Source organism: Balaenoptera borealis (genome assembly GCF_965194805.1).
Source record: "Balaenoptera borealis genome assembly, chromosome: 20".
Lineage (NCBI taxonomy): Eukaryota > Metazoa > Chordata > Mammalia > Artiodactyla > Balaenopteridae > Balaenoptera > Balaenoptera borealis.
This window is the reverse complement of record NC_138879.1, coordinates 52,491,477-52,509,048: the sequence shown is the minus strand read 5'-3', so window position 1 is coordinate 52,509,048 and position 17,572 is coordinate 52,491,477. Positions and strand designations below refer to the sequence as shown.

Genomic DNA, 17,572 nt, shown 5'->3' with positions numbered 1-17,572 from the left:
CTCCCCCAGAGCCCAGAGAACGTAGTTCTTTTTAGGGTGGCTCAGAAGCCACCCTCTGGGGAGGAGGTAAGATGTAGGCATGGACACCCAACGCCTGATTTCCCCAGACTGTGAGAAGAAGCCCAGGCTTCAGTTTTCCTGATCTGGTCTCTTGGGTCACGACCAGAGGTATGGAAACTTGCCTCCCCCGTTTTGGGCTGTGTTTGGGGCTCGTGGTTACTGAGGGAGAAGACCTCTCTTGGTCAGTGACTAGGAAACCTTGTGTTTTAGGCTCCCCAAATTGAGCCTTGGATTCTGACGGTGCCCTCCTTCATAGGCCTCTAATTTTCTCGAGGTGTCTCCACTTAATTTTCTTGCCCATGGACTTAGGCCTAGTTCACTGTGGAGACAGACCCCTGGGAAAAAGGAATGTAAGAATTCCTGGTCCAGCATGCATTGGTCTAATCTGTGAGCGTATCTCTGGTGTCCTATCTTTCTGTCCTATTATTCTGGCTCCTAGTTTCAGCCTGGACTTAAGCTGTGTCCATGATAGCACTGGCCGCTGAAAGCAATTTCCTTCCCCTCATAATTTCTCATTGCCCTGCCCTAGCCCAGCTGGAGTTTCCTCTGGACTTGATTTTCAGTCCTGATAACTCTTCTGTATACACACATAAGCTGCGAGATTGCAAAGTGTTTTCCCTGCCACCACTTGTGTGTCTGAGGTGGGCAACACTAATATGTCCCTTCCCTGAGTCAGATGTCCATCCCTGGGTCACTACAGGCACACTATCGGTGTGTTCTTGTCTAACATTACCACCACCGATTCCAAGGAGATACGTCCCAGCGGGAGAGCCCATTTCCAACACCTCTCTGGCTCAGCTCTGACCTTGGACAAGTCATGTGCAACCTTTCTAGGCTTGCAGTCTCACCTCTAAAATGAAGTTATAATTGCATGCAAGAACGCTTCTAGATTTAAATGACCAGGGCTCCTCTACTCCCAAGTGAGATGTGGAGTCCCCTATTTCTCCGCATGCCCTAGTGTATGTCCCTCATTATTGTTTGCTATTCAGATCCATCCTATTAGGCCTCTGTTCTAACCCCAAGGAGTTCGGCGCCGGGCGGCCGAATGGGCCGAGATGCTGCCCGTGCGGCGCCCTCTGACCACCTCCGCCTCCCTCACGGTGCTGGCCGAGGCCTCGTACCGGCGGGCCCCGGCTCCCAGCTCAGCCCTGCTCGTCCGCTCCTCCCAGCCCCTGCCCGACGTCCAGGCTACCGAGCACCTTCCGCCCCGGCCCACCTTCATGCCACTCAGCCAGGACCCGGGGGGCAATGCCAGCTACCAGGTGTATGACAGCCTGGAGCTGAAGCGGCAAGTGCAGGAGAGCCGAGCGCGGGCCAACTCGCTGCCGCCTTCCACCTCGGCCTCGAGGCCCCCTCTGCACGGGAGCCAGACTGGGAAAAATGAACTGACCAGCAGCAAACGGGGGTGGGGGCGGGGGCGGGGGGCGGCAGGGCATGGAGAGAGGAATAAAGAGCGCCAGAGTCCAGGAAACATTGGTGGTCTGTGGCTTGGAAGAGCCACTCCTTCTGCCAGCCTGGGTCCCTGCCCTTGGCTTCCTGCAATAAGAAGCCAGTGTCCTCTTCTTGGCCTGAGGGTCCCCTTGGTTTAGTGGCCACAGTCCTGCCAGCAAGCCCCTCCTGGTCCTATACCATGCACTAAGGAGATCTGCAGCTGCAGACTCCAAACCACTGGTCTCTGGGCACCTCCTCTGTGTCTCAGCTGTCCCTGTCCCCAGAGAGCCTCATACAAGAAGCTGCTTCCAAACTGGGAGGTTCCACATCTGGGCAGGTCCAGCTCCACGCCCAGTGAAGGGCATGAAGAAGGCTGAGGCTCTGGACTCCAGCCAGGCCTTCCCCAGGGCTCTGAGGCCAAGGTCCTCCTAGTCTCAGGAGGGGCCAAGAGATGGAATGTGTCATTTGAACAAGTGAGTCAGCGGGCGGTGAGCGAATGATTGACCGCTCGAGGGGAGGTGTGCCGGCCTCCGGGCCCTGTTTGACTGTCCAGGCTCAGCTTACCTGATTACCTGGTTACCAGGGAATGCCACCCTGGGCCCTCCTTTTCCTCCTCCCCCCTCATTGTGACCCCACCACCTGCCCCATTATGACCCAGTCCTTCTCCCCCTCCCCCACCAGAGGAGTCTGGCTCCCAGTGACTATGTGGAGGCCGGGGGGCCCAGGCAGTCCTGGGACCCACGGCCATGGGTGAGCAAACCCACTACCGAGCCCAGCCGTGCTCTGGCACCAACCCCAGGAAATGCCAGGACCTAGGAGACTCAATTCTTCTGTTCCTGGGCAGCTTCATCTTGCTCAACGTGGGGATCAACGTGGTGACTCTGGTCAGTGCAGGATGTGGGCAGCGGGGTTAGGGGAGCCCTGGGGTCTTGAAGGGGCTGAGGTGGGAGGGCTGCTGGGGTGTGGCCGGACAAGGGTTGGATTTCAGGGCTCACCCTGCTCCCGGCCTCCCCTCTCCCCTGCTTCCCTCAGATCTGGAGGCATCTGAAGAGCTCCTTGCGGACACTTTTCAATCATATTTTCCCCAAAGGTGAGTGGGCGCCAGCGTGGGCTCAGGGGATGTGGGCCTGTCCCCTTTCTTCTATCCCTGCCTCGATTCTCAGCCCCTCAGGAACCCAGGCCCTGTCCCATCTCGCCTTTCCCCGCAGACAAGCAAGCCAGCTGTGTAGGCAGCCATCGCATGTGCGTGCGCTGCTCCGTGGATCCCAAGAACCTGTGCTCAAGAGTTCCTTCCCGCTTCCGCCATCGCCCAAGCTTCCTGCTCGGGCACCCAAACCACCTTGACTCGTGGATACCAGTCACAAAAAATGAGAAGGCTTCTGGGTGCTGCTGGAGGCCGCCTCAGTGTGGACGGGCTGGGGCTCCCATGGAGGCTCCACGGGGACTGTGGAAGGAGGGGGTAGTGGGCGCTGGCGAGGCCCCTCCGGTCACAGCCTTAACGTCCCGAGCCACCTTTTGCTCCAGGCAAGAGACATCTTCCAAGCTCCGCAGGATGAGCAAGGTGGACGTGCTTCCACTCCGCCTGCCCCAAGAGAGCAAGACGAAGACCCCAGACTATGACCCAGCCCAGGCCCCAGCCCGGGCCCAGACCCGCCCCCCAGTTCAGCCCCCTGCGCATGCTCCTGCCAAGGCCCAGACCTTCTCCTCAGCCCACCCCCCTGAGCACACACCCCCCAGGCCGAGAGCTGCTCCCGAGGCCACGCCCATGAGCACACTTCCGCCCAGGCCCAGGCCTTCTCCCCAGTGGACCCCACTGGGCGCACACCTGCCAAGGCCCAGACCTTCTCCTCTACCCACCCCTCTGAGCACGCCCCACCTCAGGCCCAGACTTGCTCCACCTTCCACCCCCCTGAGCACACCACCCCCCAGGCCCAGACCCCCTCCCCAGCCCTCACCCCTGGGCGCAGCCCTGCCCAGGTTCATGGCCCTGAGCATACCTCAGCCCATACCCCAGCCCCGGCCCAAGCCCAGGCCCCCTCAAATGCCTCAGCCCAGTCCCTGGGCCACACTTCTGTCTGCACCCTGACCCATGCTCATCTGACCTATACCCATGCCAACACTCTGGTCCCTCCCCCAACTTCGGCCCCAGTCTCTCCCCCAACTTCTGCCCCTGCTACTACTCCTGCCCTAGCCCCTACACCAGCCCCTGTCCCGATCTCTGCCACAACCTCTGTCCCAGTGCTGGTCATGGCCCTGACGACCACTCCAGTCCCTTCCACCACCCCTATCCCCATCCTAGCTTCTATTCCCTCTACCTTGTCTTCCTTCAGCCAAGGCCTCTCCTCCGGCCAGGTGGTCTACGATGCCCGCAGGTTAAAGCAGAACTTATTCCATGTGTGTCCCCCTCAGAAATCTGGGTACTCCAGAAAGGACTTGGGTACTCTCACCACTGAAAAAAACGAATGGTGACGTCACCAAAGCAGCCGCCGTTAGCCAGCAGTTAGTGCCACAGCCGTTGGAGGCTCGGGGGGCGTGGCCCACGTTGTGCCCCGCCCAGGTGGCTGCCTGGTTCTTTGCTTCGCTGGCTGCGGTCGTTGAGTCCCTGTTTCCGGTCCCGGGTGCCCCGCGCTTGGTCCACGCAGCCCACCACGCGGGGGTCACCACCATCCTCCTGGCTACGCCCGGGCCCCCGCGCCGCCTCCTGCTTTTCGACTTGATCCCCGTGGTGTCCGTGGCCGGCTGGCCCCAGGAGGCTCGGAGCCACTCGTGGGCCGGCCCGCTGGCCTCGGAGTCGTCTTCCTTCTACCTGGTGCCCGGCGGCGGCGGCACAGAGCGGCCGGGCGCCTCCGGATGGCAGCTCTGCTTCGCCTGCCAAGAGCTGGCGCTCAAGACGCGCATACCCGTTCCCCTGCTGCAAGCGCACGCGGCGGCCCTGGCGCTGCTGCGCCCTCTGGTGGCCGGGACTAGGGTTGCGGCGCCCTATCTCCTGCGGACGTGACCCTGGTAGATATCTGGGGGAAGAAATTACCAGGAGGAGTTAACAGTGAATGCAAAGGCTCTGAGGTGGCGTGTGCCTTGCATATTCAAGAAATAGCCAGTGTAACTGAATGAAGTAAGCAAGAGAGAAAACAGTAGGAGATGTAGTCAGAGAGCTAATGGGAAGGCCTTGTAGACTTCAGTAAGGACTCTTATGCTAAAGGCGATGGGAAGCCACTGGAGTGATATGATCTGATTTACATTTTAACGGGATCAATCTGGCTGCTCTGTTGAGAACAGTCAGCAGGGGGGCAAAGGATGAAGCAAAGAGGAGGCCTTTATAATAACTCAGATCTGAGGTAATGGTGGCTTGTACCAGGATGGTAGTGGTAGACGTGATAAGTCATCAGTTTCAGGATATCTTTTGAAGGTAGAGCCAATAGGGTTTGGTATGGATTGGATATGGGATGAGAGAGAGGAGAGCTGAGAATGACTCAAGGGGATATGGCCTGAGCCACAGGAAAGATCGAGTTGTCATTTATGAACTGGGGAAGACTATGTGGGGAGTCGGTGGTGAGGGAATTAAGTTTTGGACATGTGAAGTTCGAGATGTCTATTGGACACCCAAATGGAGAGGTTAAGTAGGCAGGTGGATACAAGTGTGGAATTTAGGGGAATCAGTCCAGGTTGGAGGTATAAATGTAGGAGTTATTTGCATGCAGTTGGCCCTTCCAAAAGCCTGTCCTTGAGTGAGCTGGAAACACGGTCACTGATTATGCCAGGGAGATTGCTTTCTGGCAAAGCCTAATCCTCCCGCCTTCCCCTCTGTCCCCCAAGGAGAGAAGATGGGGCTCCCGATCTTTGCCCTGCTGACCCTTACTGTGTTCCTGCTGCTGCTGGCAGACAAAGTGCCTGAGACCTCCCTGTCTGTCCCCATCATTATCAAATACCTCATGTTTACCATGGTCCTCGTCACCTTCTCAGTCATCCTTAGCGTCGTAGTCCTCAACCTGCACCATCGCTCACCCTACACCCACCAAATGCCCCTTTGGGTCCGTCAGGTAAGAAGATCTCCTCTCCAACCTGTGTTAACTCTCAATCCTAGTATTTGGCTTTTTGTCCCGGTATCGCTCCTCCCTCCCACCAACTTCAACCTTCCCTTTCACAGACCTGAGGGAGAACTACAACTCCTGGTAGAGTGTCAAAGTGCCAAGGTCTTTGGGTGTTGAAATGTTGCCCAATTAATTTTATCCTCCCATCATTAACATTGCGTAGATCCCAGACTCTCTTCATCAATACTGCCCATCGTGGGTCCCAAGGAAGCATTCTCAGGGTTAGGTACTATCAGGGTGGAAGCCCTCAGAACTTTTCTTTCCAGTCAGGATGCCTCCTAACCCACTTAAGAACTCTTGGGCTGTGTAGTTGCATTTCATCTGTGGGATGCATGCACGCATGCGCAAGAATGGGCACGTGCCGTGGGGGTGGTTGGCGGCTTCCCTTCTGGTCTGAAAGCATAAGAGCCCCCTCCAACACGCCTCTTCTTCTACTCTGCAGATCTTTATCCACAAACTCCCTCTGTATCTGGGTCTGAAGAGACCCAAGCCTGAGAGAGACCAGATACCGGAGCCACCTCCTATACCTCTCAGGGATTCTCCAGGAAGTGGCTGGGGTCGGGGAACAGATGAATATTTCATCCGCAAGCCACCAAATGATTTTCTCTTCCCCAAACCCAACAGGTAGTATCTACTCCCCATCGCCCACGTAGAAGGGAGAGGGAGAACTACAGTTCCCAGAAGACTGTGCGCAGGCAGGCGTCCTAAGCTCCTGGAGGATGTCGTGGTTGAGCATCATGGGAGTTGCAGTATCCCTTCTGTTGCCCACTTTGCGGGGAGGTGGGGACTAAAGCGTACGGGAATAGGAGGAATTGCGGAAGGCTAGAGAGGGCGCCGCTGTCAGAGGGAACCTGAAGGGCTCTCTCACGTTTTGAAACCTGGACGGGCGTTGGAGGAGGGAGTTGGGGCGGGGGCTAGAGCACCCGCGCAGGCCGTCTTTGCGCCCCGGTCGTGGCCAAACAGACTCGCCTCTTTCAGGTTCCAGCCTGAACTGTCTGCCCCGGACCTGCGGCGATTTATCGATGGTCCAAACCGGGCTGTGGGCCTGCCTCCCGAGCTACGGGAGGTCGTTTCCTCAATCAGCTACATCGCTCAACAGCTGCAGGAACAGGAGGACCACGACGCGGTGAGTCCGAAGAGGGTGGGCCAAGGCAAGGCCTGGGTGGCCTTGGCTCCACCCGCAAACTTAGGCTCCGCCCCCAGCACTCGATTTTATTTCTGATTGGAAGTTTGCCTCACTTGGTCCCGCCCCCTGGTTTCCGACTTGTTCTTTACTCACATCCGTCGCCCGCAGTTTCGCTCTCTGCTATTCTGCGGGCCCGCCCTTGTCTCAAAGCCGTGGTAGGAGGACCTGGGTGCGGCACAGGGCCTTGGGGCCGCCTTCCCTGGGGGTCTGGAGCTCAGGAACAGTTTCCTCTTCCTACCCTCAGCTGAAGGAGGACTGGCAGTTTGTGGCCATGGTGGTGGACCGCCTCTTCCTGTGGACCTTCATCATCTTCACGAGCGTCGGGACCCTCGTCATCTTTCTGGACGCCACGTACCACTTGCCCCCTCCCGACCCCTCTCCTTGAGGACGAGAGGGCCGAGACCGAGGTCCTCGGCCAGTTGAATTGAGAGTTAGTTTGGTAGTACTCTCAAGCCCTATCCCTTTCTGCATCTTAACTCCTTCACTAGGAGTCCAATCCTCTCATCATTTCGTTTCTAGGGAGGAAGCCCAAGTGGGACTGGGCAGATGGGGGCCTTGGGCCCACCTGAAATGCACTATCCGCTTATTTACTCTTTGGCTTCTTGAAGAAGCTCCATTGGATATTCACACCTAGGTTGGCAATGAATGGAACAAAGAACAATCGCTAGCTTGTAAGCCTTCTGAGGGCAGGAACTATGTCTGTTCACTGTAATATCCCCAGCACCTAGCACAGATCCTAACCTATATGGCCGCTACCTCTGGTTGAATGAATAGGGAAATTTTTTTCTGTAAGGAAATACACTAATATCGCTTATATTTGCATGTTGGGGACTAGTGGTCGTTTTTTCTTTGTTTTTACCTTTCTGTAGTTTATTGTATTTTGTAGTATGTATTATCATTAGGATAAAAAAAGTTATTTCTGAAAGGATACATTTGTAATGAGGATAAAAAAGCACACTGTAAAAACCTCAAGTTCCAGCTTTGGTGCTCAAACTTTGGACAAGCTACTAAACTGCTCTGTGCCTCAGTTTCCCCATCTGTAAAATGAAGCTAATAATAGTATCTGCTCCCTAGTCTGAGGATCATATGAGAAGATGAGAACAAAAGCATTAGGCAGTATACATCAGAGGTTACAAACTGGTGTGTTTTGTTTGGCCCATGTTGTTGGCCAGCAGAATTTAAAATTTGAATTGGTTTGCTACTTTTAAAATGTGGATATTTCACAGAGAAATTTGGATTTCTGGCTTCTCTTGAAACTTTTTAAGAACTACAGTAGCACCAGGTCTGATTCCCCTGTTGGCAGCAACCTGCTAGAGCTGATTAGTGGCTGCCCACTCTGGTCAAGGTATTTGTACCAGAATTCCTCAAAGGCCCCACCCACCTGACCACTCATTTTACTTGCCCATCCCTGCATAACACTAGACAAAATACAGGGGAGGGGAGGAGGGACAGGGAGTTGAAGCCCGTGGGAGGCCAGGAGTGGAACAAGAAAGGGTGTTGGTGTCTCTTATGGCCATCACACATTTTGTGCCTCAGTTTCCTTTCAGTTTGGAGAAAAGGCTTCATCTGGGAGATGAAGATCTTGTGCCCAGCAGGCTGTGTTAATGTTTCTGCCTGGAGGTCAGAGCAAAGTCAGCTTGAGCCTAGTGGCTGCAGCAATTACAATGAAGTACCTAGGGTCAACAGGCTCTCACAGCTACTCAACTGCTGGAAGTTGTTGTCCTAAGAGGGAGAATAGGGCTACAACTTGTAGGGATCCCTGTGGGACAAGGTTAGCATGTCCCTGTCCAGCCAGACCCACCAGCCACGCCAATAATTGCACCTGGCATCCCACTGTGGAGCACAGTTCGTTTGTCTTGTTGGTTTATTGGCCTAGAGAGTTGGACACACACACAAATGCGGAGATAAATATTGGTCAGTTTCTCTAAATCTGGGTCCTCACTACGTATAGAGCTAGAGTCTGTAGAATTCTAAATCTTGCGTGCTGTGGCACAGAACCAGTGGCCTTTCCACTCCACCGTCACCCTTCTTCCCAGGGAACATGGGGAAAGAGGGCACAAACTGACAAGACTTGATAATTTTCAAAAGACAAAATTGCAAAATCCCAAATTTCCAACATGTGAAATTCACAGTATTCAAGTTCCCCAACTCAGATACATGTATTTTAATCGCCATTTCACCACAATCTCCTTTGTTGCCCAGAACCACCAAATTCTGGAAACTATTTTCCTAAATCATATTTTCAAAAAAATAAATGTCTACAGTCTCAGTTCTCCCAAAATGTCCATGGTTTTAGAATTTTGACCTGTTCTGAAATTCAAATTCCCTGGTCCATCCTCAACCCCTTCCATCTCTGTGCCTTTTTGCCTCAGAGGAGTGCAGGTTAAGGATATAGGGGGACTGTTAACGCATCTGCCCCCTGCCTCCAAGGCCTTCCTCAGTCTCTCTTATGGTTCCGCTGTGTGTGTGTATATATATATATAATATATATAATTTGTGTGTAGATATATATGTATTCTTTATTATGTACTTTTTTCCGCAGTTTTTCTAAAGTGCCAGAAACAAGATTTGTGGGAATTTTTTTAGTGATTTTTTTTTTTTTTTTTTTTTTTTTTTGCAGATCTTCTCAGACCAGGGCTCGAACCCGCGTCTCCTGCATTGGCAGGCAGATTCTCAACCACTGCGCCACCAGGGAAGCCCTCTCCCAGATCCTTTGTCCTTCATCAACACAGCAACCACCAGAAGCCCTCCACCTTAATACAACCCCCCACCTTTCCCCCAACCTCCAAGTCTCCTCCGTCTGTCCTCTCTTCCCAGGGCCCCATCCCTCCCAGTTATCCACTACTTCCCAAACCCCAAACCAGCCCCAAGCCCCTGAACTTCGTGAGAATCTAGGCCTCAACCAAGGCTCTGTCCTCCAAAGGACCCCAGGCCCTTCAAAAGACTGTAGAGTTTCCAGAAACCCAGGCCTTACCCCAAATCCAGGCCTCCACAAGAACCCAGGCCTTACCCGAGACCCAGGTCTCCACAAGAACCCAGGCCTTACCCGAGAGCCAGGCGTCCCCAAGAACCCAAGCCTTGCTCAAGATCCAGGACTCCACAAGCTTCCAGGCCTTACCCAAGACCCTTATCTCTGCAAGAATCCAAACCTTTCCCAAGACTCTGACCTTCAGAAGAATCCAGTCATTACCCAAGGTTCTGGCTCCCAGAAGAGCTTAGGTTCTACTCGAGATGGACGTTTCTTTAAAAGCCCATATCTCCCCCAACCCTCTGGTCTCCACAAGAACACACCGTTTCTCCAAACTTCTGACATTCAGAGGAGCTCAGGCTTTATGCATGATTGTGGAGTCTATAGGAATCTAGAACGAAACCAAGAGACTGTACTCTATAAAAGTCAAGAGCTCTCCCAAAGAACTGACCTCCATAATAGCCCACACCCTTCTCAAGATTCTGGATGTTACAAGAGTACAGGTAGTGCCCAAGATCCAGGAGTCTCTAGGAGTCCAGACTTTACCCAAGATTCTGGGCCACAGAAGAGTCCATACCTTGCCCAAGACTCTGGAGTCAACAAGAGCTCAGGCCTTTGCCAGGAATCTGGCCTCCATAAGAGCCCAGGCCTTGTGCAAACCCCTCGCCTCCATAAGGGCTCAAGCCTTACCCGAGACTCAGGAGACTACAAGAATCCAGGTCTTACCCAAGATTCTGGAGTCTGCAGGAGCCAAGGCCTTACACAAGATTCTGACCTCCATAAGAATCCAGGCCTAACCCAAGCCACTGAAGTCAAAAGGAGATGTGGCCTTACCCAAGATGCTGGAATTTACAGGAGCTCAGAACATACCCACGACCCTAACTTCCACAAGTACTCAGGAATTAATCGAGATCCTGGCCCCCATAAGGGTCCAGCCCTTACCCAAGACTCTGGCTCATCCAAGAGATCAGGCCTCCGTAACAACTCATGCCTTATCCCAAATCCTGGCCTCCACAAGAACCCTCTAGGAACTGACTCTCTCCAAGTTTTGGGCCCACATCAGACCCGAAAGTTATTTAGATCTGAGGCAGGTCCTCGAAAGGAGGATGCAGGGCAGCACATACCAGGGACTTCTGTCCCACCCAGTCAGAACTCCTGCTCTCCCAAGGCTCAGGTGACCTACAATGACCTGCAAACCTTCTCAGAGGTACCTGTGCTGATTGAGCTGCAATCATCCTCCCGGCGAGCAGGCGGCCAAGACTGGGTGTACCACCCCATGGATACAGTTCCTCCAGCCTGCCAGAACTATCGCCAGATGTCTGCGCCTCCCAAGACCAGCTGGAAGCCCTACTGTCCTGGGTCAGGCACCCGGCTAGGGCATGGGGTCTTTGACGCCCGCCAGAGACAGTTCAGAGCGGGCAGGGACAAATGCGAAGCTCTGTCTCCCAGGCGCCTTCACCGAGAGACATCCAGCACCTCACCGGAGACCATCAAGGAGTGGGGATATCAGGGGACAGATATGCATGAGGAATAAAGAGACAAGAGAAGTGTTCTGTGGTTGTGTGAGGACATCCACCCCAGCCCCATCCCACAGGGCCTGATGAGGACCTAAGCTCTCCCTGCTTTCCCTCCATCGCTGTCTAGCTAAATCCGTTATCCCCAAGGCCCTAGAGCTGCATTGTCAATTACAGTAGCCACTAGCCAAATATGCCTATTAGAATATAAATTAGTTACAATTAAGGAAAAGTAATTCTGTTAAAAATTAAGTTAAAAAGTTAAAAATTCTCTTCCTCAGGGAACAGAATTTCCCTGGCGTCCAATTCTGTTCCCTGGTGGTCCAGTTGTTGGGACTTGGCGCTTTCACTGCTGTGGCCGCGGTTCAATCCCTGGTCGGGGAACTCAGTCCCTGCAAGCTTCATGGCTTGGCCAAAAAAGAAAAAAATTCTGTTCCTCAGTGTCATGATCTTCTAAGTGCTCAGTAGTCACATGGAGCTAGCGGATACTGTATTGGACGGCACAGATTTAGAACGTTTCCATCATCATGGAAAATGCTATTGGAGAGCAGTGCTTTAGAGTTTAGAGCAATTTTCCTTTCCCTGTCACCCACCCCCAGCATCTTAAAGCTCCCCCAGAGCCCAGAGAACGTAGTTCTTTTTAGGGTGGCTCAGAAGCCACCCTCTGGGGAGGAGGTAAGATGTAGGCATGGACACCCAACGCCTGATTTCCCCAGACTGTGAGAAAGAGCCCAGGCTTCAGTTTTCCTGATCTGGTCTCTTGGGTCACGACCAGAGGTATGGAAACTTGCCTCCCCCGTTTTGGGCTGTGTTTGGGGCTCGTGGTTACTGAGGGAGAAGACCTCTCTTGGTCAGTGACTAGGAAACCTTGTGTTTTAGGCTCCCCAAATTGAGCCTTGGATTCTGACGGTGCCCTCCTTCATAGGCCTCTAATTTTCTCGAGGTGTCTCCACTTAATTTTCTTGCCCATGGACTTAGGCCTAGTTCACTGTGGAGACAGACCCCTGGGAAAAAGGAATGTAAGAATTCCTGGTCCAGCATGCATTGGTCTAATCTGTGAGCGTGTCTCTGGTGTCCTATCTTTCTGTCCTATTATTCTGGCTCCTAGTTTCAGCCTGGACTTAAGCTGTGTCCATGATAGCACTGGCCGCTGAAAGCAATTTCCTTCCCCTCATAATTTCTCATTGCCCTGCCCTAGCCCAGCTGGAGTTTCCTCTGGACTTGATTTTCAGTCCTGATAACTCTTCTGTATACACACATAAGCTGCGAGATTGCAAAGTGTTTTCCCTGCCACCACTTGTGTGTCTGAGGTGGGCAACACTAATATGTCCCTTCCCTGAGTCAGATGTCCATCCCTGGGTCACTACAGGCACACTATCGGTGTGTTCTTGTCTAACATTACCACCACCGATTCCAAGGAGATACGTCCCAGCGGGAGAGCCCATTTCCAACACCTCTCTGGCTCAGCTCTGACCTTGGACAAGTCATGTGCAACCTTTCTAGGCTTGCAGTCTCACCTCTAAAATGAAGTTATAATTGCATGCAAGAACCCTTCTAGATTTAAGTGACCAGGGCTCCTCTACTCCCAAGTGAGATGTGGAGTCCCCTATTTCTCCGCATGCCCTAGTGTATGTCCCTCATTATTGTTTGCTATTCAGATCCATCCTATTAGGCCTCTGTTCTAACCCCAAGGAGTTCGGCGCCGGGCGGCCGAATGGGCCGAGATGCTGCCCGTGCGGCGCCCTCTGACCACCTCCGCCTCCCTCACGGTGCTGGCCGAGGCCTCGTACCGGCGGGCCCCGGCTCCCAGCTCAGCCCTGCTCGTCCGCTCCTCCCAGCCCCTGCCCGACGTCCAGGCTACCGAGCACCTTCCGCCCCGGCCCACCTTCATGCCACTCAGCCAGGACCCGGGGGGCAATGCCAGCTACCAGGTGTATGACAGCCTGGAGCTGAAGCGGCAAGTGCAGGAGAGCCGAGCGCGGGCCAACTCGCTGCCGCCTTCCACCTCGGCCTCGAGGCCCCCTCTGCACGGGAGCCAGACTGGGAAAAATGAACTGACCAGCAGCAAACGGGGGCGGGGGCGGGGGCGGGGGGCGGCAGGGCATGGAGAGAGGAATAAAGAGCGCCAGAGTCCAGGAAACATTGGTGGTCTGTGGCTTGGAAGCGCCACTCCTTCTGCCAGCCTGGGTCCCTGCCCTTGGCTTCCTGCAATAAGAAGCCAGTGTCCTCTTCTTGGCCTGAGGGTCCCCTTGGTTTAGTGGCCACAGTCCTGCCAGCAAGCCCCTCCTGGTCCTATACCATGCACTAAGGAGATCTGCAGCTGCAGACTCCAAACCACTGGTCTCTGGGCACCTCCTCTGTGTCTCAGCTGTCCCTGTCCCCAGAGAGCCTCATACAAGAAGCTGCTTCCAAACTGGGAGGTTCCACATCTGGGCAGGTCCAGCTCCACGCCCAGTGAAGGGCATGAAGAAGGCTGAGGCTCTGGACTCCAGCCAGGCCTTCCCCAGGGCTCTGAGGCCAAGGTCCTCCTAGTCTCAGGAGGGGCCAAGAGATGGAATGTGTCATTTGAACAAGTGAGTCAGCGGGCGGTGAGCGAATGATTGACCGCTCGAGGGGAGGTGTGCCGGCCTCCGGGCCCTGTTTGACTGTCCAGGCTCAGCTTACCTGATTACCTGGTTACCAGGGAATGCCACCCTGGGCCCTCCTTTTCCTCCTCCCCCCTCATTGTGACCCCACCACCTGCCCCATTATGACCCAGTCCTTCTCCCCCTCCCCCACCAGAGGAGTCTGGCTCCCAGTGACTATGTGGAGGCCGGGGGGCCCAGGCAGTCCTGGGACCCACGGCCATGGGTGAGCAAACCCACTACCGAGCCCAGCCGTGCTCTGGCACCAACCCCAGGAAATGCCAGGACCTAGGAGACTCAATTCTTCTGATCCTGGGCAGCTTCATCTTGCTCAACGTGGGGATCAAGGTGGTGACTCTGGTCAGGGCAGGATCTGGGAAGCGGGGTTGGGGGAGCCCTGGGGTCTTGAAGGGGCTGAGGTGGGAGGGCTGCTGGGGTGTGGCCGGACAAGGGTTGGATTTCAGGGCTCACCCTGCTCCCGGCCTCCCCTCTCCCCTGCTTCCCTCAGATCTGGAGGCATCTGAAGAGCTCCTTGTGGACAATTTTCAATCATATTTTCCCCAAAGGTGAGTGGGCGCCAGCGTGGGCTCAGAGGATGTGGGCCTGTCCCCTTTCTTCTATCCCTGCCTCGATTCTCAGCCCCTCAGGAACCCAGGCCCTGTCCCATCTCGCCTTTCCCCGCAGACAAGGAAGCCAGCTGTGTAGGCAGCCATCGCATGTGCGTGCGCTGCTCCGTGGATCCCAACAACCTGTGCTCAAGAGTTCCTTCCCGCTTCCGCCATCGCCCAAGCTTCCTGCTCGGGCACCCAAACCACCTTGACTCGTGGATACCAGTCACAAAAAATGAGAAGGCTTCTGGGTGCTGCTGGAGGCCGCCTCAGTGTGGACGGGCTGGGGCTCCCATGGAGGCTCCACGGGGACTGTGGAAGGAGGGGGTAGTGGGCGCTGGCGAGGCCCCTCCGGTCACAGCCTTAACGTCCCGAGCCACCTTTTACTCCAGGCAAGAGACATCTTCCAAGCTCCGCAGGATGAGCAAGGTGGACGTGCTTCCACTCCGCCTGCCCCAAGAGAGCAAGACGAAGACCCCAGACTATGACCCAGCCCAGGCCCCAGCCCGGGCCCAAACCCGCCCCCCAGTTCAGCCCCCTGCGCATGCTCCTGCCAAGGCCCAGACCTTCTCCTCAGCCCACCCCCTGAGCACACCCGCCCCCAGGCCCAGACCCCCTCCCCAGCCCTCACCCCGAGCGCAGCCCTGCCCAGGTCCATGGCCCTGAGCATACCTCAGCCCATACCCCAGCCCAGGCCCAAGCCCAGGGCCCCTCAAATGCCTCAGCCCAGTCCCTGGGCCACACTTCTGTCTGCACCCTGACCCATGCTCATCTGACCTATACCCATGCCAACACTCTGGTCCCTCCCCCACCTTCGGCCCCAGTTCCTCCCCCAACTTCTGCCCCTGCTACTACTCCTGCCCTAGCCCCTACACCAGCCCCTGTCCCGATCTCTGCCACAACCTCTGTCCCAGTGCTGGTCATGGCCCTGACGACCACTCCAGTCCCTTCCACCACCCCTACCCCCACCCTAGCTTCTATTCCCTCTACCTTGTCTGCCTTCAGCCAAGGCCTCTCCTCCGGCCAGGTGGTCTACGATGCCCGCAGGGTAAAGCAGAACGTGGTCCATGTGTGTCCCCCTCAGAACTCTGGGTACTCCAGAAAGGACTTGGGTACCGTCTCCAGGCCCCAAGAGGGGCATGGTCTGGTGAGCTCCGGTATAGCTTAGCAAACACTGCAGCAATGTAGTGGGGACAGTGCCAAGCCCTCCACAGGATCCATACTGGGTTACCTGGAGTCGGGGAATATGGAATGGAAGATCTCAAATGATGCCAAAGACAAATTTGTGCAGTCCAAGACCTTCCCTTACTGCAGCTTCCATCCTTGCAGTTCTGAGAAGAGAAACACGGACCCCCAGGCTCCAGTCTACCCCAAATTCCTGGTGTACTCCAAGGATGCTGCACCTTCTCAACCTTGCTTCCATTCTCCAACCAGTGCCCAGAGCTCACCATGCGCCATGCCTCCACCATGCACTCTTTCTCTGCCTCTTGTTTCTCCCAGATCCTTTGTCCTTCATCAACACAGCAACCACCAGAAGCCCTCCGCCTTAATACAACCCCCCACCTTTCCCCCAACCTCCAAGTCTCCTCCGTCTGTCCTCTCTTCCCAGGGCCCCATCCCTCCCCAGTTATCCACGACGTCCCAAACCCCAAACCAGCCCCAATCCCCTGAACTTCGTGAGAGTCTAGGCCTCAACCAAGGCTGTGTCCTCCAAAGTACCCTAGGACCTTTAAAAGACTGTAGAGTTTCCAAAAAACCAGGCCTTACCCCAAATCCAGGCCTCCACAAGAACCCTCTAGGAACTGACTCTGTCCAAGCTTTGGGCCCACATCAGACCCGAAAGTTATTTAGATCTGAGGCAGGTCCTCGAAAGGAGGATGCAGGGCAGCACATTCCATGGACTTCTGTCCCACCCAGTCAGAACTCCTGCTCTCCCAAGGCTCAGGTGACCTCCAATGACCTGCAAACCTTCTCAGAGGTACCTGTGCTGATTGAGCTGCAATCATCCTCCCGGCGAGCAGGCGGCCAAGACTGGGTGTACCACCCCATGGATACAGTTCCTCCAGCCTGCCAGAACTATCGCCAGATGTCTACGTCTCCCAAGACCAGCTGGAAGCCCTACTGTCCTGGGTCAGGCACCCGGCTAGGGCATGGGGTCTTTGACGCCCGCCAGAGACAGTTCAGAGCGGGCAGGGACAAATGCGAAGCTCTGTCTCCCAGGCGCCTTCACCGAGAGACATCCAGCACCTCACCGGAGACCATCAAGGAGTGGGGATATCAGGGGACAGATATGCATGAGGAATAAAGAGACAAGAGAAGTGTTCTGTGGTTGTGTGAGGACATCCACCCCAGCCCCATCCCACAGGGCCTGATGAGGACCTAAGCTCTCCCTGCTTTCCCTCCATCGCTGTCTAGCTAAATCCGTTATCCCCAAGGCCCTAGAGCTGCATTGTCAATTACAGTAGCCACTAGCCAAATATGCCTATTAGAATATAAATTAGTTACAATTAAGGAAAAGTAATTCTGTTAAAAATTAAGTTAAAAAGTTAAAAATTCTCTTCCTCAGGGAACAGAATTTCCCTGGCGTCCAATTCTGTTCCCTGGTGGTCCAGTTGTTGGGACTTGGCGCTTTCACTGCTGTGGCCGGGGTTCAATCCCTGGTCGGGGAACTCAGACCCTGCAAGCTTCATGGCTTGGCCAAAAAAGAAAAAAATTCTGTTCCTCAGTGTCATGATCTTCTAAGTGCTCAGTAGTCACATGGAGCTAGCGGATACTGTATTGGACGGCACAGATTTAGAACGTTTCCATCATCATGGAAAATGCTATTGGAGAGCAGTGCTTTAGAGTTTAGAGCAATTTTCCTTTCCCTGTCACCCACCCCCAGCATCTTAAAGCTCCCCCAGAGCCCAGAGAACTTAGTTCTTTCTGGGGTGGCTCAGAAGCCACCCTCTGGGGAGGAGGTAAGATGTAGGCATGGACACCCAACGCCTGATTTCCCCAGACTGTGAGAAAGAGCCCAGGCTTCAGTTTTCCTGATCTGGTCTCTTGGGTCACGACCAGAGATATGGAAACTTGCCTCCCCCGCTCTGGGCT

At 54.8% G+C, this 17,572-nt stretch overlaps 2 protein-coding genes across 2 annotated transcripts; both read left to right on the top strand.

Annotated features, from left to right (window-relative positions):
- The first annotated feature begins 1,972 nt into the window (after window positions 1-1,972).
- Window positions 1,973-16,053, top strand: LOC309618537 (uncharacterized protein SPEM3-like). Its single transcript, XM_082372450.1, has 4 exons — window positions 1,973-2,375; window positions 2,524-2,581; window positions 2,700-3,468; window positions 15,132-16,053. Exons 1-4 carry the CDS (start codon window positions 2,238-2,240, stop codon window positions 15,238-15,240), a joined length of 1,074 nt encoding a protein of 357 aa, XP_082228576.1. The 5' UTR covers window positions 1,973-2,237; the 3' UTR covers window positions 15,241-16,053.
- Window positions 5,298-7,587, top strand: LOC309618556 (acetylcholine receptor subunit beta-like). Its single transcript, XM_082372490.1, has 4 exons — window positions 5,298-5,528; window positions 6,022-6,203; window positions 6,558-6,705; window positions 7,010-7,587. The coding sequence occupies exons 1-4, from the start codon at window positions 5,313-5,315 to the stop codon at window positions 7,148-7,150; spliced, it is 687 nt and encodes a 228-aa protein (XP_082228616.1). The 5' UTR covers window positions 5,298-5,312; the 3' UTR covers window positions 7,151-7,587.
- Window positions 16,054-17,572: the final 1,519 nt, after the last annotated feature.

Bases quoted from the DNA above. Each gene is read 5' to 3' on its own strand.
- LOC309618537 (XM_082372450.1), top strand. From the start codon at position 2,238: ATGGGTGAGCAAACCCACTACCGAGCCCAGCCGTGCTCTGGCACCAAC. The intron at 2,582-2,699 runs GTGAGTGGGCGC...CTTTCCCCGCAG, and splicing joins CAATCATATTTTCCCCAAAG to ACAAGCAAGCCAGCTGTGTA. The intron at 3,469-15,131 runs GTTCATGGCCCT...AGCCCTGCCCAG, and splicing joins CTGGGCGCAGCCCTGCCCAG to GTCCATGGCCCTGAGCATAC.
- LOC309618556 (XM_082372490.1), top strand. From the start codon at position 5,313: ATGGGGCTCCCGATCTTTGCCCTGCTGACCCTTACTGTGTTCCTGCTG. The intron at 5,529-6,021 runs GTAAGAAGATCT...TCTACTCTGCAG, and splicing joins TGCCCCTTTGGGTCCGTCAG to ATCTTTATCCACAAACTCCC. The intron at 6,706-7,009 runs GTGAGTCCGAAG...TCCTACCCTCAG, and splicing joins AACAGGAGGACCACGACGCG to CTGAAGGAGGACTGGCAGTT.